This window comes from Fusarium oxysporum, chromosome 2 (genome assembly GCF_000149955.1).
Source record: "Fusarium oxysporum f. sp. lycopersici 4287 chromosome 2, whole genome shotgun sequence".
In the NCBI taxonomy this organism is placed as follows: domain Eukaryota; kingdom Fungi; phylum Ascomycota; class Sordariomycetes; order Hypocreales; family Nectriaceae; genus Fusarium; species Fusarium oxysporum.
Window position 1 is genome coordinate 1,322,161 of NC_030987.1, and position 22,389 is coordinate 1,344,549.

Below are 22,389 nucleotides of genomic sequence, written 5' to 3' on the forward strand. Positions count from 1 at the left end.
TTTGACGAGTGAAAACAATTAGAAATGGTATGGTGATCCCTGAAAAATTGTGAAGCTGATGATGCTTTTCTCAAGAGTGATGATGATGATGATGATGATGAAGAGAAGAGAAGAGAAGAGAAGAGAAGCAACAGTCAAAGAGATCCAAATCACCTTGACTGCCTACCTCGCTGATGCCCAAAACACACTCGCTCCTTCCTTCTCCAGTGCATATACCAAAAGGGATATTTCAACCCGCTGACCTTGACTTCCCTGAATAGGCACCCAGTGGTCCTTTTTAAGCAGGCAAGATTCTGAATAACTAGGTACCAAGATTTGAGCTTTTTGGTTATAAGTGCCTCAGGTAGGTAGTTTGAGAATGGAGGTTTGTAATAATTACATTCATTTATCGAAGTATCTTGGGCCTGACGGAGTTTTATGACATGAATTTTGGACAACCACTTTGTTAGACATGGTCTGTGCTGGTAGATTCTAGATAAGGTAGGTATTTATTGGCTTGAAATTGCTCATATCTTTATATATACAAACACTCATGATCAAGCTTTGTTATGCCACTAGATAAGCATTCTAGGATGGCGCTTCTCAAGTTGTATTGATATGGGTTGCTTCGTATCTCCCGAGATCTTATCAAACCCCGCGCCGGGAATACTTGCCAACTCTATTTGCACCACCTGCCACATGACGATGGCACTATCAATGAACCCCTCACGTTTCATAATCCTCAGTATTTCTGCACCGACTCCTATGTCTACGCTTGTCCATCGTCAATATCGCAAGAGAAGAACATGGGCCTTATCTTGGTTACTGCTCTGGGCTTGCTGCCTGTTTTGCTGATATACAGATACATCATCTATCCTGTCTTCTTCTCCGCGCTATCTCGTATACCCGCACCGCACTGGACATGCCATATCAGCCCTCTCTGGATATTAGCAGCAAGGAAGTGGAGGCGAGAGAATACATCACTGTATCGTGCACACCAAAGGCTTGGTCCAGTGATTAGAATTGGTCCAAATGAAGTGAGTGTCGACGGTCTAGAAGGCATGCGAACCATATATCAAGGGGGGTTTGAGAAAGGTCACTGGTACAGCGTCTTTGATAATTATGGGTAAGAATTTCAACTTGTGATACTAAACTATGAGGCAGTGGAATTAATATGGCTGTAGGGTTCCAAACATGTTTGCCACTGGCAATTCAAAGCATCACTCCCTAAGAAAGAGGATGATTTCGAACGTCTACTCCAAATCGTACATACAATCATCTCAAGTGAGTAAATTGCAAATGGCCGAGATACTCGTCAACCGCCTCTTGCCCGCACTTGACGGGTCTCTTGAATATTCCCGCAAGTCGATATCTACAGATTACAATGATGTCGAAGTATTCGGTCTTTATCTAGCAACGGCCATGGATCTTATCACTGCCTACATATTTGGTCTCTCTAACGCTACAAACTTCATTGCCGACGAGCCTTATCGCCGTGACTGGCAGGACATGTATCTTGCACGGGCCAACTACCCTTTCTGGACACAAGAAGTTCCAAAATTGACAAACTTTTGCAAAAGATGGATTCCGTGGCTCAAGCTCTATCCACAGTGGGTTGATCAGTCCAACAAGAAACTCTCCGATTGGAACTGGGAACTCTGCGAGAATGTCCGGAAGACGTCCAAGGTGAAAAGAAGCCCCGGTAACAGTCAAGACATTAAATTCTCGGACGAGCCAGTAGTCTACAACTCACTGCTTGCTGGGATAGATCGCGAGTTCAAGACCAATGGAGAAAAGAGCATCCTATACAGCACGAGCATTCTTCAACGAGATCGAGCCATTGCGTCTGAGGTTATGGATCATTCTCTGGCTGGACAGGAGACTGCTGGAATTGCCCTCACTTATGCAACATGGCATATTTCAAAGTCTCCAGAACTTCAACGACAGCTTCATGCTGAGGTCCAGTCTCTTAAGCCGTCTTTGATGACTGACCCAAAAGCTGCATCTGTTATCACGAACACGTCGGCTTTGCCAGATCCTAAGGAAGTCGATTCCCTACCACTCTTACACGCTATTGTCACAGAGACACTGCGTCTCCACGCGCCTATTCCAGGACCTCAACCACGCCAGACACCTAAAAATGGATGTAGCATAGGAGGGTATTATATTCCCGGCGACGTGAGGATCGCATCACTGGCGTATACACTACACCGGGACAAAGAAGTATTCCCCGAACCTGGGGAGTGGAACCCGGAGCGTTGGGTGGAAGAGAAAACCCGGAAATCGCCAGAGGATGAAGTGAAGCATCGCGAGATGCAGAGAGTTTTCTGGGCTTTTGGAAGCGGTGGACGGATGTGTGTCGGCTCCAACTTTGCCATGAATGAGATGAAGTTTATTTTGGCGTTCATCTATGCCAACTTTGAGACGTCCATTGTAGATGATGAAGGTATCGAGCAGGAAGATGCTTATACGGCGAGACCAATTGGCGAGAAGCTGGTCATCAGATTTACTCCTTTGAAGACATGAGACGGATGACGAATTTGGACAATCATTTATCTCGCTATATATTTACTTTTGTCGGTCTGTACCTTTTCCCTTTTCTTTTCGACAGGTCGTCCCGCGCTAAGCTCGAGCAATACTTGAACGGCCGCTAAGGCTGTTGAAAGCAGAGATTACATTAAGCAGGCTTGATGACTTGACGTTCACGATGACTTGATATCATGAGTGCTTGGCTTCGGAAGGTTCTAATCAACACTAAGTGCTGCTTCTTGACTTTCAAGGCCGGCATGTGCCTCGGCTACCTGTTTGCAAGGATGGAATATACAGGACAACTGAGTTACCTTGAATGACACTCGACTTCCAGGGCCAAAACGTCTCTCTCTTTGTGTAACTTTATATCTTTAAGTCTCAGAACCCGCCTTGACGGTATGGTGCAAACCTAACATGTCAGTACATAGTCTTGCAAAAGTGCAGTTCACCAAAATAGGAATGGATTTGCAGCAATAGTTGTGTAAGATTCCACCAATCGCTGCATCACCGCAATTTTACCAACAAGGCAATTCGGTTCCAGCTTCGTGACTCGAATGCTGTCATTGGAGGATATTTGAAACCCCATGTAATTTCTACTAGGGGTTGTTGTACATAAATGATGATAGACCCGGTGCACCTGAAGCACGTCAACTTAAGATTCTTATACTCAAGCAACATGAAATTTTCCTTGCTGCTCGCTTTGACGGCCAGTTCCGTGGCGCAAGCAGCCCAACTTGCATTCCCTGGAGCTGAGGGCTTTGGTAGGTATGCAGTTGGTGGTCGTCAAGGTGAGGTATACAAAGTGACAAACCTCAAGTACGCTGATGATTCTTTCCCTGTTTATATGAAGTGTCTAATGAAATCGAACAGTGACTCTGGAACGGGCTCGCTTCGAGACGCAGTATCGAAGCCCAACAGGATAGTTGTCTTTGACGTCGGTGGAGTTATCAAGATCTCTGAACGCATCGTCGTGTCTAAGAACATCTACATCGCTGGCCAAACTGCTCCCGGTGGTGTGAGTATCTAGAACCTCTATGGTTACACTAACTAAACCATCTACAGGGGATCGTCGTCTACGGCAATGGTTGGTCTCTCTCCAACGCCAATGACTCCATTGTGCGATACATCACCATCCGTATGGGCAAAGGCGGAACATCAGGTAAAGACGCCATCGGTGTTGCCGACGGTAAAAACATCATCTTTGACCACGTCAGCGTCTCGTGGGGCCGCGACGAGACTTTCTCTATCAATGGAGACGTCACGAATGTTACTATTCAGAATACCATCATTGCTCAAGGTCTTGTTTCACACTCTTGTGGTGGCTTGATGCAGACAGATGGTGGAGTTAGCTTGTTCCGCAATCTGTATATTGATAACAAGACTCGTAACCCCAAGGTCAAGGGTGTCAACGACTTTCAGAACAATGTGAGTAATCCTGATGATACTTCTGGATGATTTTCTTACTGTCAGACAGGTCGTGTATAACTGGGGAGGTGGTGGCGGTTACATTGCTGGAGATAGTCAAGCTGACAGCTATGCTAACATCATCAACAACTATTTCATCTCTGGTCCGGATACTACTGTCACAGCCTTTACTCGAGGAAACAGTTTCTTCCATGCTTGTAAGCCATTTTCCCTCTCGGATGATTGTGTTGCTGACCATGTTTCAGACGTCAAGGACAACTTCTACGACTCCAACCGCAACGGCAAGCTTGATGGCGCTGCTCTTTGCGAGAAAGCCAGTTGCTACTCTGACATTGATTTTGTCAAGACTCCATACAACTATCCGGCTCCTACAGCCCTCACGCCCCAGGCAGCCGTCGAACTAGTCCTCAAAGGTGTTGGAAACTCGCTGCATAGGGATACTGTTGATACTGCCCTTATCGACCAGGTCAAATCTTATGGAACCAAGGGAGGGCAGATCTCTGATGAGAAGGAGTTTGGTGGCGTTGGAGAGATTGCAAATGGTGCTGCCCTCAAAGATTCAGATGGTGATGGTATTCCTGATGAGTGGGAAACGAAGAATGGTCTTAATCCCAATGACGCTTCGGATGGTATGAAGGTTGCATCAAATGGGTATGCTAACCTGGAGAACTATGTGAACTCCCTTGTTTGATTACATTTCCTTCTGTTTTCACAGCTCATAAGGAATTCGTAACCAACTCTTCTTGATTTCATAAACATTTTATGTGGTCAATGCCACAGCCTTGATATAATCTCAGGAGAACAATTGTCCGATTGTGATGCCAATGTCGCCCTCATGATAATACATACACCCAAGTTTCTATTATAATAACATGACTGAAATTATTCGAAAATCGTTCGCAGCGTAACTGAGTTCTGAATTTTGGTTCACATGCGGAGCTATTCAGCCTTTTCTTTCAAGGTTGTCTTCCAAGGAATCAAGCACACCTTTGAATCCTGACAGGCTTTCCTATATAATTGAATCATCATATTGAGTCTGGCGCCATATGAAGAAATATTGTTGGTGCGTTTAATGTTTATCCATGCGTTTCGTTTCGCGGTGATCGTCAATGCAGGTTCTTGTTTCAACATCCCGGAGTTCCCGGTAACGTTCCATTACTCCTGTTTCACGGACATTAAAAAGGGCTGCGGTATAGCAGCTCATCGAGTATTTAAAGACATGCTTAAATTCGGATCCTCCGGTTCTCAACATTTCTGCTCTCATCCGCCGAGAAAATGCAGTTCAAAAATCTTATCATTGCGCTCCACGGCGTCGGAGCATCATGTTCTGCTCTGCGACCACCTATTGAAAGACGCGCAACGACAGAAATTCCTTCAGACTCGTTCAACTCCCTCGAAACATACTGGAATTACCTGTATCCTTGGGGGGCCACACACAATGGCGGCGCCCGAATGGATGAGGAACACGTCTCCGTCACTGATGGCGTTCTCACTCTAACTGCTGAGCCACGAGATGACCAAGAAGATCCCATTCACTATCTTTCTGGAGCAATTCACGCTAAATCAACATTCACTGTTTCTGCTGGTGGTGGTTATGATATCAGTGCTGAGTTTGTTGCTCCGGTTGACAGAGGAACCTGGCCTGCTTTCTGGCTCAATGCCGCCAGTGGATGGCCTCCTGAGATTGATATTGCAGAGTGGAAAGGCTCTGGAAAGATTTCTTTCAACACATTCAATACTTCTGATGAGGTTGCCGCACTTGATAGGGATTATCCTAATCCCGAGGAATGGCATTCTGTCCGTGCCGAATTGCGTGATGAGAACGGTCATGATGTGAGAGTCAAGTTCTTCCTCGACGGTGTAGAGCAGACTACGCAATATGGAAGGGACTATATTGGAGCAGGTCTTCGTCTGTAAGTATATCGTTTATGATATGATGAGATGTGCCCTGGCTCATAGCTATACAGGATCGTCAATTATCAGACTGAAGGATCTTCTGGATCACCTGGTCCCACAACACGTAAGTTTCCCGTCAGTTTGGTATGTCTCTGCCTGTACTGATTCCTACGCATAGCGACAACTTTTCAAGTTCGAAATGTTGAGGTCATCAGTCTCAACTAGGTTTCTTTCTTTTGATTGAGTAGTTTGGCTCGTGATGTGAAGGTTATTCACCTTCATTCAGTGCAGCTAAGGGCATGGAACGATACGAATGAGGGGGGCAACGTCTGTCAGTAGAAGCTCGAGCTTATTCGGAAACTTGCAGAATGATCCGCCGGCAATGTAACCCGTCAACCGATCAAACCCCTCAAAGGAGCAGAATGCATAAAACAAGTCAAGAAGCACTGCAGGGTGACAGTTCACCTGATGTCTATTTCCTTGGATCATGGCCAATTAAGCGTGGTTCGATGGCTGCCTTCAAACATTGATTCCACCGTCTCGGGTCAAGATCTACCGAGTTGCATCTCTGCATTGTGTATTCTGATGTGAGGAACTTTTGATTTGCTCGGGCTGAAGATAGATTTGCCAAGCCAAATTAGCCTGAGTTGGTGAGTGCCGCAGTCGTGCATTGAGTGAATGGGTGTAAGCCCTGACTGCCATGTCCAGGTGTAACCCAACCACCTCATCCTTGTGTCTGAGGGCGTGGGGAGCTTATGGCTGCTAAGAGATGGACTTAGTCGGTTCTAACCGTGTAAATGGTTAAATGGGAAGACACAGGAGATGGTGAAGCATCGATGAGGAGGTAGAAAAGTGGCTGCTTACTAGCACCCGGCGGAAAATAGGGAATAAAAGAGCAAAGAATGAGACTACGACAAACCCCCAATCGCATTTGGGGGAGGATTGTCAAATTTGGATCGCTTCCAGAAGATAAGCCTCATGATCGTGGTACCTTAATTGAAGGCATATAGGTCAAGCTTAAGACAAGACGAATCGCATATAAGCGCGTATAAGTGGGTGTCGTAGCATTGGGAATTTCTTCACGAATCACGCGATGCTTGTGATCGTCCAGGTGTGGTACAGTAGCAGCCGAGGAAGACCTGTTCCTGGGTGTCAGCCATCTTGTGATGCAGACGAAGCTTCAAGCTATTTCTGAAGGATTGCTCGAGTCATATTTATCCGGATTGACTATAATAAATGACAGAAGTGACGTTTTGGCTGGCGTTCTTGGTATATTCCTGTCTAAAACCGTCGGCCGACGTAGAGAGAAACAGGGTTCTAGACCAAGATATCTGATGATCACCACCTTCCCCCAGGAAGTACCCCAGATTCCCCACCTCTCTACGAGGAAGAAGCTGAGGAGGAGAAAGGCATCTTAGTGGTCAAGCTATTATCCGGACCACTTACGATCGATGTTGACCACTCCATCCCCATCACCAACATCTTTCCCCGCAGGATCTTCCACCAATGGCGGGGAAGTTCAACTACGAGATAGCTTCACTAACACGGGCCGTCGATCCTATTTCTGCGGCGATGTGAACCGCTTCCCGGCCTCGAGGATCATCTCTGCATGAGGAGAACTATTGATGATGGACGATATAACATGCCCATATCCGGTGAAGGCCATCATGAGCCTCTCAAACCTCATTGCAAGTAGTCTGCTGCTGGTAAGCGACGAATCTGTTCATCATGGTAGCCGAAAAGCAGTCCGGGGAGATCCAGCCCCATATTGAGAGCACCGATGCCGGTCTTGATCATCTCAAGAATGTAGACCTTCACGATAAAGCCCTCGCCAATGAGGCTCTTGAAGCCACGGCCGATGAGCATAGCTATACCGTTTGGCAGGGTTTCAAGACTTACAAGCGAGCTGCTTTTTGGTCCATCCGTAGGTTCTTACCCTTGAACTGTTGACGCTGAGATAGCTAACAGGACATCGTCAGTCATCTCGACTACTGTCATCATGGAGGGCTACGATGTTACCCTCCTTGGTTCCTTCTACGGCTACCCGCGATTCAGAGAGAAGTACGGCGAATATCTCGATAAAGAGAATGGACATCAGATCTCAGCCAATTGGCAGCAGCGCTTCAACTGTCTCGGTGCCCTCGCCAACATCATTGGCGCTCTTCTAAACGGTTGGGCTACTTCGCGATGGGGACACCGCAAGGTTCTCATCAGTGGCCTCTTCTGGCTCTCTGCCTTCATCTTTGTCGTCTTCTTCGCCCCCAACATCGAGGTCCTCCTCGTCGGTCAATTCCTCTGCAACATTCCCTGGGGAATCTTCGCTACAACTGGTCCCGCCTATGCTGCTGAGGTCACTCCTCTTGCTATTCGAGGATATCTCACTGCCTATGTCAACCTGTGCTGGTGCATTGGACAGTTCATCTCAGCTGGTGTACTCAAAGGTCTAGTTGACAACCCTACCCCGTGGAGCTACCGAATTCCCTTTGCGATCCAATGGGTATGGCCTATTCCTCTCGCCATCGCAGCGTATATGGCCCCCGAGTCACCCTGGCATCTTGTCCGAACGAACCAGCTCGAGAAAGCCAAGGTATCCCTCGAGCGACTGTCCGAACCGGAGCACAACATCAACTACGAGAATGCCGTTGCTCTTATGGTCCACACAAACAAGCTTGAGATTGAGGAGCGTTCTGGTACTTCTTACTGGGACTGTTTCCGAGGTAGTAACCTTCGACGAACCGAGATCGCTTGCATGGGTTTCCTCTCTCAGATCACCAACGGCGGTGCCCTTTGCTACAGTGGATCTTTCTTCTTCCAACAGACTGGTATTGGTCCCTCTGCCTCTTACGGTATTGCTCTTGGTGGAACTGGCATCGCCTTCATTGGTACCATCATCTCGTGGTTCTACATCTACAAGTTCGGTCGACGAACGATCTGGCTCTCTGGCTTCTCATTCCTTGTCGTAATTCTTTGGCTTATCGGCTTCCTGGCGTTGCCCAAGCAGACTCAGTCCTTAGCTTGGGCGCAATCAATCCTCTGCGTTGTGTGGTTGGGAGCATACTCCATGTCTGTCGGTCCTATCATCTACACCCTCGTTGCTGAGGTGGGTTCGACTCGTCTGCGTACACAGACAATTGTGTTGGCTCGTTCAACGTATTACGTTGGTAACATCATTTGCGGAGGTCTCATCCAGCCCGAGATGTTGGCTCCAGGATCATGGAACCTCAAGGGCAAGACTGTAAGTCCAGCCCAATCGATACGAGCGTCAATGCAACGCTAACATGCTACAGGCCTTCTTCTGGGCAGGTCTTGCCACTCTCACTCTGACTTGGGGCTATTTCCGTATGTTCGAAACAAAGGACCGTACCTTTGGTGAGATGGACTACATGGTAAGCAGCTGAACACGAGGATCGAGAACGCAGCTAACGAATTTGAACAGTTCCAGAAGGGTATCCCGGCACGCAAGTCTGCCAAGTACCAGATTAATGAGGATGAGGTCTTTATGGCTCACGAGAAGCCTGAAGTTGAGAAGCACTAGATTGAGTGCTGAGTTTGCAGTCGGGAGGCCTCATGTGACGTGACGATCTGTGAATGGAGCCATGTCATGACTTAGCGATACCTTTTGCTTGATCAACAATATTATTTATTGTTCTTGATGATGATAACCCTTCGATAGGCTTGGCTGAAACTTTGCTGGACTAAGGCCCAACCGAAGTCATGGCGGAATGTCTTGGTGAGACATTAGATCCAGGATCAGCGCCTAATCTTAACAACCCGTGATAAGATGGTGAATGTTAGGGCAGCATATCGATCAGCATAAACAGAGCAAAGAGATATATCTGTTAGGTATGCTAGTATCCGTATATTCAAGGTATAACTCAATTGAGCCTCTTTCATCTTGGTTGACTTCGTCTGTAACCATCCCAATTCAGGAACGGATCGATCGGCCTCAAAGCCGTGCCAGCCAAGCCCAAGTGTCGTATTCTCCACTTCAAGGGGGGAGGTTTAAACCCACCATCGTCACCCGCAGCCTCAGCTAATTTAGCGCTTGAAGTGCCAAGGAATTCGCTCGCCACGACAAAGAATTGCTTCTTGCATCAAAGAGACGTCTGAGGTTGAAGTTCAAAAACATCGAAACAAAGAAACTTGGGGATCCAGGCGGTGAAATACAGCTTGTCACATTCTATATACCTCAAACATCAAATTAAATCCCATGCTTGGCTTCGTATACAGAGATTGGCTACCAAGGAATTAAATCCCAGTATCTTGAGTGCATTGGAGATTGGCTCAAGGATAAACTTTGATGCACTGAATTTGTTTTAGCTTCCATCCATTCTCAAGAATTGGTTGCATTGTTCCTTGCATAAGTCACGCCACTACGAATCAGATTCTTGAGATAAGGGCACCGTTGGAACTCTGTCTCGAGAGTTGCGGAAGAGGCTTGACAGATAAACGATGCAGTAGCATCAAATCTCGTAATACGAAAAAAAGCGCTATGATATTCATTTCTCAGGAATAGCAACATTCATCTCGATTGTTTTATCGACGATCACGCATTACAAAATTGCTCCTTGGGTACGAAACAGGAGAAGCTGGGGTTGACGTCCAATGAGCACCCACCTACAAGAAATGCCCTTCTATTCTTAGCGGCCCACGGCACGTTAACCATAACCTAGTGGACCAGCGTCGTAAGCATTTCCCCTGAAAAACCGGGAACTTAGTGCATGTCCGGCACGTGATGGCTCCACGTCCGCTGCAACCGCCCCTACCTAATCTCACCGCGTTCCGAAAGCAAAACAAAGCGCCTTTCCTCATTCTTTGATCAACTTCCCATCTTTTTTCCATCCGTCCATCATTTCCTTTTTGTTGTCTGAATTCTCTTTTTGGATTCGGCATTCTTACTTCCTCGTCACTCTCTTTAACTGCCAGAACGGCTGATTTCTTGATTACCATTTCCGTATAATCACACTCACGCTCTTTTAATAGAATTAGCTTCCGGCTGGTGTGACCTTGCTCGACGTTATACCAACCTGCTTATACCACATATCGATCACTTACCCGAGAATCGATAATCTATATTCGCCAACATGAAGGTTTCCGCTACCCTCGCTGCTGGTGCCCTCGCCCTCGGCGTTGAGGCCAAGAACTACCTTGGTTTCAACTCTGGTGCCACCCTCGCCAACCGTGCCGCCAAGTTCAAGGCCGACTTCCAGGCTGAGTTCGAGACTGCTCAGAACCTGAAGAGCGCTCCCGGCGACTTCAGCGCCGTCCGACTTTACACCAACATCCAGGCCTACTCCGAGGATGACCCCATCGAGGCTTTCGAGGCTGCCATCGACACCAAGACCGAGATCCTCCTCGGTGTCTGGACTTCCGGCACTGACAACATCGACAAGGAGATCAGCGCCCTCAAGAAGGCTGTCGACAAGTACGGCTCCAAGCTGACCGACCTCGTCATCGGTGTCTCCGTTGGTAGCGAGGATCTCTACCGTAACTCCGTTACTGGCGTTAAGAACAAGGGTGGTGTCGGTGTTCAGCCTGATGTCCTCGTTGACTTCATCAACGACTTCAAGAAGGCTTTCAAGGGTACCCCCATTGGCAAGATCCCTGTCGGCCACGTCGACACCTGGGACGTCTGGGGCAACGCTACCAACAAGGCCGTCCTCGACGCCATCGATTTCATCGGTGTGGATGAGTACCCCTACTATGAGAACGACAAGGGCAACAGCATCGACAACGCTGCCAAGCTCTTCAACAAGGCGTACGAGGCCACCATTGCCGCCTCCGGTGGCAAGCCTGTCTGGGTCACTGAGACTGGCTGGCCTTACAAGGGTCCCGACTGGGATGAGGCTGTTCCTAGTGTGAAGAACGCTCAGAAGTACTGGCGCGACGTTGGCTGCAAGTACCTCTTCAACAAGACCCCCACTTTCTGGTACACTCTCCGCGACTCCAACCCCGACAACAAGATGAAGTTCGCCATCACTGATAACCTCTCCACCACTCCTCTCTTCGATCTCTCTTGCGACAAGGTTGACGATGAGGAGACCACCAGCTCTGCCGTCCACTCCAAGACCAAGACCGAGTCCGGTGCTTCCAAGCCCACTCACGCTTCTAACTCCACCGCTACCTTCATCACCTCTACTGCCTCTGCCACCAGCGGCTCTGGCGATGATGAGGAAGCTACTGGCACTGCCACCGCTACTGGCTCTGGTTCTAAGCCTACCTCTGGATCCGGCTCCGGTTCTGAGTCTGGCTCTGGCTCTGGCTCTGGCTCTGGTTCAGAGGGTTCTGGATCCAGCTCTGGCTCTGGTTCTGAGTCTGGTTCCAGCTCTGGTTCCGGCTCCAGCTCCGAGTCTGGCTCTGCCCCTGCTGAGACTCCCAGCACTATCACCAACGGTGCTGCTTCTCTCGGCGTCTCCACTGTCGCCCTTGCCTTCCTTGCCCTGTTCGCTCTGTAAATATCCTGAATGGATCGTGGGTTGAATGACGCCCATTGCGTGTCTTGACTTTTTTCTCGCGCCCGAGATCTGTTTCTTGTATTAGTTCTGGGTAGATTAGGATAGACAATGGTTGACTCTATTTCCTTCTGACTATAAGAAAGCGTGCCTTCTCCAGAACCCTTTGTGCTATATCCATTGTTGACTCAACCGTCTGCTAACGGTTTACAACGGCTTTCATGTTAACTCTTCATACCCGCAATTCTAATTGGCTCGGCTCAAGTGGGGCCGGGTATTTCATCCCAACTCAGCTGTGATACCATCAAGTCGAGCAACAGCGCAAAAAGAACAAAGTCACAAAAACATCGAGAGCAAGGAGAGCAAAAGAGAAGGGTCTGGCCGGGGATTACCCGGGACCTCTCGCAAGCTATGCTATAGGGTTTTCCCTAAGCGAGAATCATACCACTAGACCACCAGACCGAGTTTGTCCATTAGACTGTTGAAACAATCACGTGATTGTTCCGTGCATCTGGTGCTGCTATGTCCGAACATTTCTCTGCTTGACGATCGGCAGCCTCTAGGGTGGTTAGCCATGTTGATTTACAAGAACAACAGTAAAGCCTGCCCTATGGCCTCAAATCGGTGCAGATGCGCGTTTCTTAGCGGATCAAGAATATGCCTCAATATATTATAGAAGTTCTATGCTATTTCAAAAGCCGTTCGTTCATGTGTCTGTCGTACGTTGTTGGCGATAGCACACTCGGCTGTTTTGAATGAGTTACAGCGCGAGAGGTTCTATAGTTCATCATCGGATTACTCGTCTGGTTGCCTCCTGTTACATGAAGCTTTTGCAGTAACGGAGAAGGATTCATGACTAACAATGAACATGTGCTACCAGCGATCGAAGCACAGCCGCAAAACCCACTGATCTTCATGCCGGCCGGAGTATTTTAAGCCAAGCATTGTGACACAATCATTGGGAGCCGATAACGACTGAAAGGTTCCGTAGGGGCGGATTGACGAATTAAAAGCTTACCCCTCGAATTCCTCCTGTGATCAATTCCATTTCCGTTTATCCACGGACAAGTTCTTCAATCAATTGTCAACTTCATGACGTAGGTGCCTTAGGGGGCCGTCAGTTGAGAAAGGAGATTGGGTGCGTTACCTTGAATGACAATGTTTATTGAAAGAGCCCATGAAAACTGGTAGATTGGAGAGGCAGGCAAAGACCTAATCAGCCTTATGGCATCCTTCACTGCCGCATTCATCCATCTGAGGCGCTACCTTATTCGTAGAATATGCCTTGCTTCGGGACCGTTCCCCTTAGCGGTGATCAGCCCTACTATGTAGGCAAATGCAAGGCAAGGTGCGGCTGCCATTTGATGTAGCACCTACATTTCTGTCTCAGCTCAAGGCATTTCCATGTGACGTTTGTCGCTGTTACAATGTTTATAAATACCTTACTCTTTGGCGATCCTTCAATGAAACACGCACCTTGTCTCTGCGTCATAGCACTCTTCAACTCCTCCTCTTGATATAGCTCAACAACATCATCTTGATTCATCATTGTTACCTCAACAGCAACAATGGCGCTCCCTCAAGTTCAAATAGCCCCCCCTCAAGTTCCAATGGCGCTGGCGCCGCATCAGGTCGGCATCTTCCCAGCTTACATCACCACCCAGACAGAGACTCTTATCCTCAGAGAAAAGGTCATGTCTCTCAGTGGCGATGACTTTGAGATTCGCCATGCCAATGGTCAACCTATCCTTAAGGTAGAGGGCCAGGTGATGAGCATCTCTGGACGCAAGAAGGTCTACGACATGAGAGGCAACCATCTCTTTTCCATCGTCAGGGAGCACTTCCATATCCATACCACGTATGCTGTGGAAGACACTCGAGGAACGAAAATCATGGAAGTGAAGAGCAGCTTCCGGCGTGAGTCTTCCCCGTGATAGTCGTGGCATCTCTCTCTGATGTATTTTAGTCTTCGGTTCCAAAGCCACAGCTACCTTCAATTCGATCGATGGTTCAGCAGAGGTTCTTCAGATGGATGGTAGTTGGCACGACTATAACGCTAACATCGTTGACACGACCACAGGCAATGTGGTCGCCCGTATCGACCGCAGACTTAGCGGCCGCGATTTGCTATTTGGCCAACAAACATATGCTCTCGTCGTTTCGCCCCGTGTCGATATGGCTCTCATGGCAGCATTGTGCATCTGCCTGGACGAGAAGAACAACGAGAAGTGATCCCCCATTCCCTCATCATGACAGAAAGGGCTGTATAGAAGGGCTTGACGAAGGAAATTTGTGATACCCAGAGGACTGCACGATGGATCGAATGAGTGATGCTCGGGATCGAATGAGACCTGTGTCGAGAGTCAGCATTGCTAGGCTTAACTTTTATATCCTGGGATTGAGAAATGAGATTGAACGATTGTTTTGATGGCCATACTCAAATGCTTAACGTCGTGATATGACCTCAGTCAACATGCGGCTGATCATTTACAACAGGACGTGAGATGGAGAGATTTATCAAGAGTAAGCAAAGAAAGCTATTATTCCGTTAACGAATCAAGTCTAACTCAATGCAATTACCTACGCCGTCTTGGCCATCATCCATATAATATCCCCAGTCTGTAGACCCTCATCTCACAAGACAACACAACATGAATGCCAAGCTCATCACTCACTCACTAGTCTTTATAAACCGCCTGGTCCAGATAACCAAATAAGCAAAACGACAAGCTTTCAGATAAATGCTTATTTTCCAAGGTTACAAAAGCTTGACCGCAACAAGCTCGTCAACCCGGCAATATCTGTGCCGAGTGATCTTCTCACCGTTGCATTACAACATGGTGAGAATTTGAACAGCGCCCAGCGAGCGCCCGCTGGAAAAAAAAACAGCTCGAATCGTATAATACTTTTACGGTTGCCAAGAATATGTCGAGGGGGCTGTGCACTGTACGCTCCGCCATTATCGTGTAATGCCAAGCGTGGGGACGGACAACTCATCCATCTTTGACCTCGGAAATTCGCTCTTTGTCTTTCTTTTGAGCTGCTGTTCTGTATTGGAGGAAGACTCAAAATACTTGCTGTTGAGACTGAAATATCTCTTTTTCCACATGAGGCTCCCCTCAAGGCAATTTTACTGTATAATAATAAATGGATACCTGATGCTAAAATACCGACGTTTGGTTGCTGTTCGAACGATTCTGTCTTACCGTTACACAGCAAAAAAGGCCCTGCACTGGAGGGTCTGCAGTTCTTGGCCCAGTGCCGATAAGCGAAGGCGGCTTCTACTTACAGCAATAGCCTGTAATTGCTGCATCTCTAACGTGGTCCAACATGCCCGTGCATATGCCTCAGAAATGCAAGACATTGGTATCCAACGCACATGCGCGGGAATGAAACTGGCAAAACTTCACAAAACAAATGCGATGCACATGTTAGGCAGTACGAAATGTGCTCTGGTATTGTACTGTGTACTAAGGTATCAACAAGTTAGACAAATCCATCAACCTTCTTCCTTGCCCTTACGGCTCCAAAGCAATGCTGTTACAGTTAGACGTAAACATGTCGTTATTCATAGCTCGTTTTTCACCATTTAGTCCTCATAGACCTCCTCGTACTCTTCTTCGTACTCCTCGCGAGCCTCCTCGAGTCTCTCGTGATCACTACTGCTGGCATCTGAGTCATTAGCTGCAGCCAGTGCTTCTTCGTACTCTTCACGGGCCTCTTGGACATCTTCTCGGTCGCTGGATGAGACGGAGTCACCATCAGCATCGGTAGGAGGAAGAACACCAGGAGGACCATCTTGCGCGTAAGGGTCGGCGGCATAGGAGTCCTCGGGAGGAGCTCCGTAGTAGTTGTTGACAACCTGAGGAGCGGGAGCAGCAGCTGGGGCAGCGGCGGCAGCGGCGGAGTGCTCGTGATCACTGTCACTGTCGTTAAGCTCGTTGGCGATCAGGGCACCGCCGACAGCACCAATGGCGAGACCACCTGCGGCACCGAGAAGCATTCCAGAGCTACCGCTCTTCTTCTTCTCGCCTTGACCGTAGGGGTTGTTGCCGCGATCACCATCAGCGGGAGCTCCGTATTGACCGGGGGCTCCGTAAGGAGAGGGAGCGCCATAGGGAGAAGGAGCGCCATAAGGCGAGGGGGCACCATAGCCTGGAGCAGGAGATCCGTAACCACCCTGACCAGGGGGAGGAGAAGCGTAGCCGCCATAGCCAGGAGCACCACCGTAGCCGCCAGGAGCTGGAGAACCATATCCACCAGGAGCACCAGGGTAACCACGAGATCCGTCAGAGGGTTGAGACTCGTAAGGAGGACGAGAATCCGGGGGAGGAGGGGGAGGTGCCTGACCAGGAGCCTCCCACTGAGTGCGGCCAGTGGCTGTCTCAACATAGTACCATCGCTGCTGGTTCTGGTCGAACTGAGCAGTCCAACCGTGGGGCAGAGGAGGGCGATCGGACGGAGGCTGATAGGCGGGTTGAGGGGGAGGAGCGCCGTATTGCTGCTGAGGAGCAGGTGAACCGTACTGCTGGGGAGGAGCGCCGTACTGCTGAGGAGGAGGAGCGCCGTACTGCTGAGGAGGAGGAGCTCCGTATTGTTGAGGGGGAGGGGAGCTGTATTGCTGAGGAGGAGGAGCGCCGTACTGTTGGCCGCCGTCACCGTAGGCTCGGTTGTCTGGGGTTGAAGAGTTAGCAGATGTTTTGAGGAAATGTTGGCGCGGGGGAAACGTACTATCCTGACCCTGGGGATAGCCTTGCTGAGATTCCTGCTTCTTCTCGTCCTTGTCGCCAATACCAAGGTTCTCGAACTCCTTGGCGATCTTCTTGAAGAAAGACATGATGAGTGGCTTCGTACTAAGGCGTGCGAAGTCGGTGTTGGGGGGATCAAGGGTTGTGAGGGAAAGAAGAAAAGAGGTAAGGTAGATGAGAGAGGAGGGATTAAAAAAGAGCGACTGGGTTCTGTTTATATAATGGCGAAAGGCCTGAGGTGTGAGGTGCAAGGTGTGAAGAGTAAGGACCTATTTAGGTGCGACCCGCGCAGTTATCGACAGTCGGCAGAGATGCTTGGCAGCTGCCGACAGTGCATGGATGGTGGGGTGAAACGTAGGGTCTCACTGAGTCACTACTCAAAAGGGAAATGTCTCAGTGAATATGAACCACTGTGTGAAAATGGCACTCTTGCAGTTAGGCAGGGCAGAGAGTGATCCAGGTACGGGGGAGACACGGATATGATGCTATCGCACACGCGTGAAAGGCACAGGCGCAAGCAGTCAGCTAAGGGCACCTCACTATTCAGAGCCGCCGCACAGGCCCGTTTAAAGCCCGTTTACCCCTCCATTCAACACCCAACCTCAAGCTTTCGGGGACCAGCCAGTGACAATGCTACGACGTGGCCAATCAGTGGACCTCTAGTGACCCCTGCGGGCCGTTCCGGCGGGGCAACGCTCTGGTGCCAAATGTCACCAGCTCTAAGCTTTGGTACCTTTTTACGAAAGCTTCGTTCACGTTTGGCTTTATCGAGCCTCGTTTTGTCAACGTACCGGATAAGCTGGGGCATGATGTCCAAGAACCAAACTCAAGGATTTTCAAAAAATTTCATGCTGGCATTGTTCAATTGCGACATAAAAGGCACGGAGAAATGCCCCCACATGATTGATAGTGGCGTGGAGTCAACTGAAGCAGTATCCAACTTATTCCTCGTCTGGTTTGACGGACAATCGCCTCGAATTCCCATAACATGGAGCCTAGCAGCCTACCTACCTCAGTAGCTTGCCTTCTTCGACTTTATTCCGTAAACTACAACGTCCGCACATTCCCATCGGTTTAGTCAGGGCAGCTAGGGGTATTTGGCGTGAAGGATATGGGGTACGTTGTTGCAACACCAGTGTGGCGGAGTAAAGCTGCAAGCAGTCATGATATGCTGCCTGTATCCCTATGAGAGAGCGGTAATATCAAACAATAAGCAAACATTCACCCAACGGCGATACAATACTGCGTCACCATCACAACAGGCGAGAGGCCGCCCGTGATGTTTATCGTGAAGGCAATAACATCTGGTGGCTGGTGATGGATCTTCTCCTGTCCCCGAAATCATGAGGGGTTTCATGTCGTCTCACATTATTATTCCCTTGTGACATCCATGAATGATTCACTGGCTCGTCCTCAACACATTCATGTCTGATGCTGCGGTGAGGGGGAGGGGCTCTTGCAGCGCCAAGACCATCCAGGTCCCTTGGCGTTCCATCCATTGGTGTCATGAGGGAGGTTCTTTCCAGCGGCCTCCAGAGCGTTCATTCCCGTCGCTTCCAGGGGGCTTTTCAGGGGAGTTCAGGGCTGGTGAATCAGGCCCGCCTCTCCCGGGCTAGGTTCTGCCCCTCCATCACTTTGCACTTTGCCCCGCCTCGCAATTAGCGCCCGTCCTCCAAATGCACCTCAACTGCACCTGCGAGCTCAATTCCATTGTGAGACTGAAGTGAGGCTGCGCTCTGATTGCTGACCCATACGTGCTTGTTTCTACTCTGCGACTAAGCCTCGAACCTCTAGAGCTCCCTCTTGCATCTTCTTCTTTCTCAGTTCTCCACGTCGACTGTTGCAGGCCCCGGAGCATCAGTTCACTTCTCACACAGCAGATCAACATGTCCTACTACCCAGGTCAAGGATATCAAGGAGGAGGCGGCGGTTACGGATACGCTCCTCCTCCTGGACCTCCTCCTCCCCAGCAAGAATACGGCGGTTATTCTGGAGGCCATTCTGGAGGCCATTCTGGAGGCCATTCTGGAGGTCAGAGATATCCTCCTCCGTCATACCCTCCTCCTCCCGGCCTTGACGCATACGGCTATCGTCTCCCACAAGGCCAGCACCACTATGCTGAGCACGCTCGAGCCGGTCCGCCTCCTCCATCTACACCCCAACAGTTCGGTCACGGAGCTCCCGAAGGCTATACTTTCCAGTATTCCAACTGTACCGGTCGTCGCAAGGCTCTTCTGATTGGCATCAACTACTTCAACCAGGAGGGAGAGCTTCGAGGCTGCATCAACGATGTACACAACGTGTCGGCCTTCCTTGTTGAGCGGTATGGCTACAAGAGAGAGGACATGGTCATTCTGACCGATGATCAATCCAACCCAGCCATGATTCCTACCCGCGAAAACATGATTCGCGCCATGGGCTGGCTTGTGTCAAACGCACAGCCCAACGATGCCCTGTTCCTCCACTACTCTGGTGAGTCCATGCAGTCATTTGAACCAAACTTTCTAACATGCTCTTCAAGGCCACGGTGGTCAGGTCGAAGACTTGGATGGCGACGAAGATGACGGATACGACGAGTGCATCTACCCCGTTGACCACACCGAAGCTGGTCCCATCATTGATGATGAGATTCATTTCCGTGTCGTGAAGCCCTTGGTACAGGGTGTTCGTCTCACTGCCATTTTTGACTCGTGCCATTCAGCCACGGTCATGGATCTCCCATACGTCTACTCAACAAAGGGTGTTCTCAAAGAGCCCAACCTAGCCAAGGAAGCTGCATCAGGCCTCTTTGACGCCTTCAGAGCATACTCTAGTGGAGATATTGCGGGCGCTGCTGGTTCTGTTTTCGGCCTGGCAAAGACCGCCTTCCGAGGTGACGATGCGTACGAGAAGACCAAGGACACGCGAACATCGCCTGCCGATGTTATCATGTGGTCAGGAAGCAAAGATGACCAGACATCGTGAGTTAATTGATTTATTCATGAGGCAATTCTAACATCTTTGCAGAGCCGACGCCACTATTAATGCTCAGGCGACAGGCGCCATGTCGTGGGCATTCATTTCAGCAATCAAGGCAAATCCTAAGCAGAGCTATGTCGAATTGCTCAACAGTGTTCGCGACATTCTGGAGACAAAGTATACCCAGAAGCCACAACTGTCGAGTAGCCATCCGATCGGTAAGCCTGTCTTTTCTCTGATGTCTCTATTGAACAAATTGTTAACATGGACTTTTAGATACTGACCTCTTGTTTATTATGTGAGGTATTGGAGCTTGGACCACGATGATTCAATACAGTGAGCAAATGTATCTGGCAGTGCAAGATGCAATGACTGGCGACACCAGCATTTGATGATAACTTTGATGAATGAACGTATGAGTGGATGAACATTGAAGGCGTCGCAGTGGATGATGGATCTCACAGCAACAGGTGACACGACATGCTTACCTACAAAATAAACGGAGTTTGACTGCATCGCATTTTGAAATCTCCAGTTGAACCAAAAAGGACCGCAAAAAGAGATCAATCGTATCATTTGTATAGGAACAGCCCGATGCGGGGGTCGAACCCGCAACCTTGAGATGGTGTACTCATTTAAGAGTCTCACGCTCTACCGATTGAGCTAACCGGGCCTCAAACGAGGCTTGCTTGGTGATATCCGGGCAACTGGAAATTGAGAATATTGAGTACCTGCCTACTTTGGTGAGCAGATTCGTGCGGGCGGCTATTATCCATTGTGCAGCACTTATCTCTCCAAATATACCGCTCAGTCTGGAGCCTTCAGCTCAGCCGTATACATTGGCGTGGTTAATTGCAGGTCGGATCCGTTAGAGGCCTTATGGCGTGCGTCAAAGCTCACATGTTTTTTGATTGAAACCCGCAGATGTATGTCATATGCTCGAGAGGCATGCCTGGCGCACCGGTGAACGGAACTCAACAACAGGATCAGCGATAAATCACTCCTATGGTAGTGGTCGGATACGTTGGTAGATATCTCGAACCATTCTTGCAAGTGTGCGCTTAAGGCTTGTGTTCTTGTCAAAGAACCGAGATGGATCTGAGGTGTACTTCGTAAAGGCAAGCAATTGTAATGAATTTCGGAGTCAGGATCATTGCCGGGTCAAAACCAAAACTCAATTAAGAAAGAAACTGAACTGAACTGAACTGATGTTGATCAACTTGTTACTTGATCCCGTCTGTACGATATTGCTGACACTTCATCTCCTGCACAATCTGACGCCTTGCATTTCCCCAGTCTATCCCAAACAGAATGAACCAAACATAGGAAATCAAAAGCATGAAAGTTTCACACCGTGAAGTCCATCAAGAGAGGCACCCAAGCCATGGAGCATGTCTTAGATCTACTGATCCAGGACCACAGCCCCTGTTGGGAGATACGGGAGGCGGCGTCCCGAAAAACGGTTGCAATACAAACCGTCGTGCGCCGACCAGGCATTTATGGGAATCGTTCATGTATACTCGACAACCGATCGGTGTTGTTCATGCTCATCATGATGAGAGCCCATATGGCCAGGTTGATCGTTAGGGTTCCTTCGCCGCACGCACTACGTAGAATCGCGTTCCACTGGGCGCCAGGTTCCCCTTCATCCAGCGAGTGGAAGCGAATGACGACTACTTCCGTGTCGGTTATCGCATGTAGCGATTCCCGCTGTGCTAGGCGTATTTCGCAAGGTGCTGGACAGGCCACGTAGATTCTCGTCCATCGGTTTCAATATCCGTGGAACACCAGGCGCTTGAGACGTAGACCATGCTAGATACAAGGCTTGTGCGAGGAGTCGTGGCAGCAAAAATCGTCAAGCTAGGACGGAGAGCATTTCCAACGACTTGCGGGCCAGCCAAAGGCACATCCTGGTGCCAGTCAATGGTGGGAGCGAAACCGAGTCTCTGGCCAAGCACACGCGCTCTCTCGGACACAAGCGGACGCAATGTGGAAATCAATGGATCGAAGGCGTAGTTCCGGAGCTCGGACTGGTTACCGAAATGCTTGTCGTCTCCTTGCCCTAGGATGATGTTTGAAGGCTTGCTCAGCAAGTCTCCGTAGGCATTGTTGATATTGATAAGATTGAAATCGTTCCAACGAGTTATATTCTCAGGATCCATAGGAATCATGGTAGCTAAATGTAGCGACCGGACTCTGGTGTTGTTGGTAAGTGTTGTGTTCCTGGTGGACAGGAGACTGAGGATAGATGACTGATCCATATTGATCAATGTTTCGCTTGTGTTGACTATGAGGAGCGCCAATACAGCCAAAGAAAGAAAAGGAAACTAGGCATAATGGCTCAGATGGTTCTCATTGAACGTGGAATGAGATGGAGAGTAGAGTTCGGTCAAAAGTAGTGT

The 22,389-nt window shown here is 49.1% G+C and overlaps 11 protein-coding genes and 1 non-coding gene across 17 annotated transcripts; 6 read left to right on the forward strand and 6 right to left on the reverse strand.

Moving 5' to 3' along the window:
* Positions 1–679: 679 nt before the first annotated feature.
* FOXG_06037 (uncharacterized protein) lies at positions 680–2,917 on the forward strand. Its single transcript, XM_018384534.1, has 2 exons — positions 680–1,105; positions 1,164–2,917. The coding sequence occupies exons 1-2, from the start codon at positions 786–788 to the stop codon at positions 2,503–2,505; spliced, it is 1,662 nt and encodes a 553-aa protein (XP_018241640.1). The 5' UTR covers positions 680–785; the 3' UTR covers positions 2,506–2,917.
* Positions 2,918–3,164: 247 nt separating this feature from the next.
* FOXG_06038 (pectate lyase C) lies at positions 3,165–4,764 on the forward strand. The gene is made up of 5 exons (XM_018384535.1): positions 3,165–3,324; positions 3,379–3,523; positions 3,571–3,933; positions 3,983–4,130; positions 4,179–4,764. The coding sequence occupies exons 1-5, from the start codon at positions 3,185–3,187 to the stop codon at positions 4,622–4,624; spliced, it is 1,242 nt and encodes a 413-aa protein (XP_018241641.1). The 5' UTR covers positions 3,165–3,184; the 3' UTR covers positions 4,625–4,764.
* Positions 4,765–5,065: 301 nt separating this feature from the next.
* Positions 5,066–6,784, forward strand: FOXG_06039 (uncharacterized protein). The gene is made up of 3 exons (XM_018384536.1): positions 5,066–5,846; positions 5,901–5,953; positions 6,008–6,784. The coding sequence occupies exons 1-3, from the start codon at positions 5,209–5,211 to the stop codon at positions 6,052–6,054; spliced, it is 738 nt and encodes a 245-aa protein (XP_018241642.1). The 5' UTR covers positions 5,066–5,208; the 3' UTR covers positions 6,055–6,784.
* Positions 6,785–7,201: 417 nt separating this feature from the next.
* FOXG_06040 (uncharacterized protein) lies at positions 7,202–9,849 on the forward strand. Its single transcript, XM_018384537.1, has 4 exons — positions 7,202–7,753; positions 7,809–9,064; positions 9,117–9,215; positions 9,266–9,849. The coding sequence occupies exons 1-4, from the start codon at positions 7,558–7,560 to the stop codon at positions 9,362–9,364; spliced, it is 1,650 nt and encodes a 549-aa protein (XP_018241643.1). The 5' UTR covers positions 7,202–7,557; the 3' UTR covers positions 9,365–9,849.
* Positions 9,850–10,276: 427 nt separating this feature from the next.
* FOXG_06041 (uncharacterized protein) lies at positions 10,277–15,513 on the forward strand. Its single transcript, XM_018384538.1, has 2 exons — positions 10,277–14,198; positions 14,248–15,513. The coding sequence occupies exon 1, from the start codon at positions 10,914–10,916 to the stop codon at positions 12,282–12,284; it is 1,371 nt and encodes a 456-aa protein (XP_018241644.1). The 5' UTR covers positions 10,277–10,913; the 3' UTR covers positions 12,285–14,198; positions 14,248–15,513.
* On the reverse strand, positions 10,398–12,593 carry FOXG_19166 (uncharacterized protein). Its single transcript, XM_018399356.1, has 2 exons — positions 10,857–12,593; positions 10,398–10,802 (listed from the first exon to the last, which is right to left on the reverse strand). The coding sequence occupies exon 2, from the start codon at positions 10,777–10,779 to the stop codon at positions 10,447–10,449; it is 333 nt and encodes a 110-aa protein (XP_018241645.1). The 5' UTR covers positions 10,780–10,802; positions 10,857–12,593; the 3' UTR covers positions 10,398–10,446.
* On the reverse strand, positions 12,906–15,513 carry FOXG_19167 (uncharacterized protein). 6 transcript variants are annotated; one of them, XM_018399360.1, is made up of 3 exons: positions 13,758–15,173; positions 13,659–13,700; positions 12,906–13,585 (listed from the first exon to the last, which is right to left on the reverse strand). In XM_018399360.1, the coding sequence occupies exon 1, from the start codon at positions 14,225–14,227 to the stop codon at positions 13,838–13,840; it is 390 nt and encodes a 129-aa protein (XP_018241649.1). In that variant the 5' UTR covers positions 14,228–15,173; the 3' UTR covers positions 12,906–13,585; positions 13,659–13,700; positions 13,758–13,837. The 6 variants fall into 6 exon arrangements, with proteins under 6 accessions (XP_018241649.1, XP_018241650.1, XP_018241647.1 ...); XM_018399361.1 differs by lacking the exon at positions 13,659–13,700 and having other exon boundaries at positions 12,906–13,352; positions 13,429–13,654; positions 13,723–15,173; XM_018399357.1 differs by having other exon boundaries at positions 12,926–13,352; positions 13,429–14,272; positions 14,343–15,513.
* Positions 15,514–15,701: 188 nt separating this feature from the next.
* On the reverse strand, positions 15,702–17,553 carry FOXG_06043 (uncharacterized protein). The gene is made up of 2 exons (XM_018384539.1): positions 17,013–17,553; positions 15,702–16,955 (listed from the first exon to the last, which is right to left on the reverse strand). The coding sequence occupies exons 1-2, from the start codon at positions 17,116–17,118 to the stop codon at positions 15,871–15,873; spliced, it is 1,191 nt and encodes a 396-aa protein (XP_018241652.1). The 5' UTR covers positions 17,119–17,553; the 3' UTR covers positions 15,702–15,870.
* Positions 17,554–18,451: 898 nt separating this feature from the next.
* FOXG_19168 (uncharacterized protein) lies at positions 18,452–18,574 on the reverse strand (the record flags this gene model as incomplete). Its single annotated transcript, XM_018399363.1, has 1 exon — positions 18,452–18,574. One exon carries the CDS (start codon positions 18,572–18,574, stop codon positions 18,452–18,454), a length of 123 nt encoding a protein of 40 aa, XP_018241653.1.
* Positions 18,575–18,620: 46 nt separating this feature from the next.
* FOXG_06044 (uncharacterized protein) lies at positions 18,621–21,280 on the forward strand. The gene is made up of 4 exons (XM_018384540.1): positions 18,621–19,501; positions 19,551–19,989; positions 20,036–20,205; positions 20,264–21,280. Exons 1-4 carry the CDS (start codon positions 18,916–18,918, stop codon positions 20,287–20,289), a joined length of 1,221 nt encoding a protein of 406 aa, XP_018241654.1. The 5' UTR covers positions 18,621–18,915; the 3' UTR covers positions 20,290–21,280.
* FOXG_19169 lies at positions 20,576–20,660 on the reverse strand. Its single transcript has one exon. It is a non-coding gene; the product is annotated as a tRNA-Lys (tRNA).
* A 299-nt stretch (positions 21,281–21,579) lies between the features above and the next one.
* Positions 21,580–22,158, reverse strand: FOXG_06045 (uncharacterized protein; the record flags this gene model as incomplete). Its single annotated transcript, XM_018384541.1, has 1 exon — positions 21,580–22,158. The coding sequence occupies one exon, from the start codon at positions 22,156–22,158 to the stop codon at positions 21,703–21,705; it is 456 nt and encodes a 151-aa protein (XP_018241655.1). The 3' UTR covers positions 21,580–21,702.
* Positions 22,159–22,389: the final 231 nt, after the last annotated feature.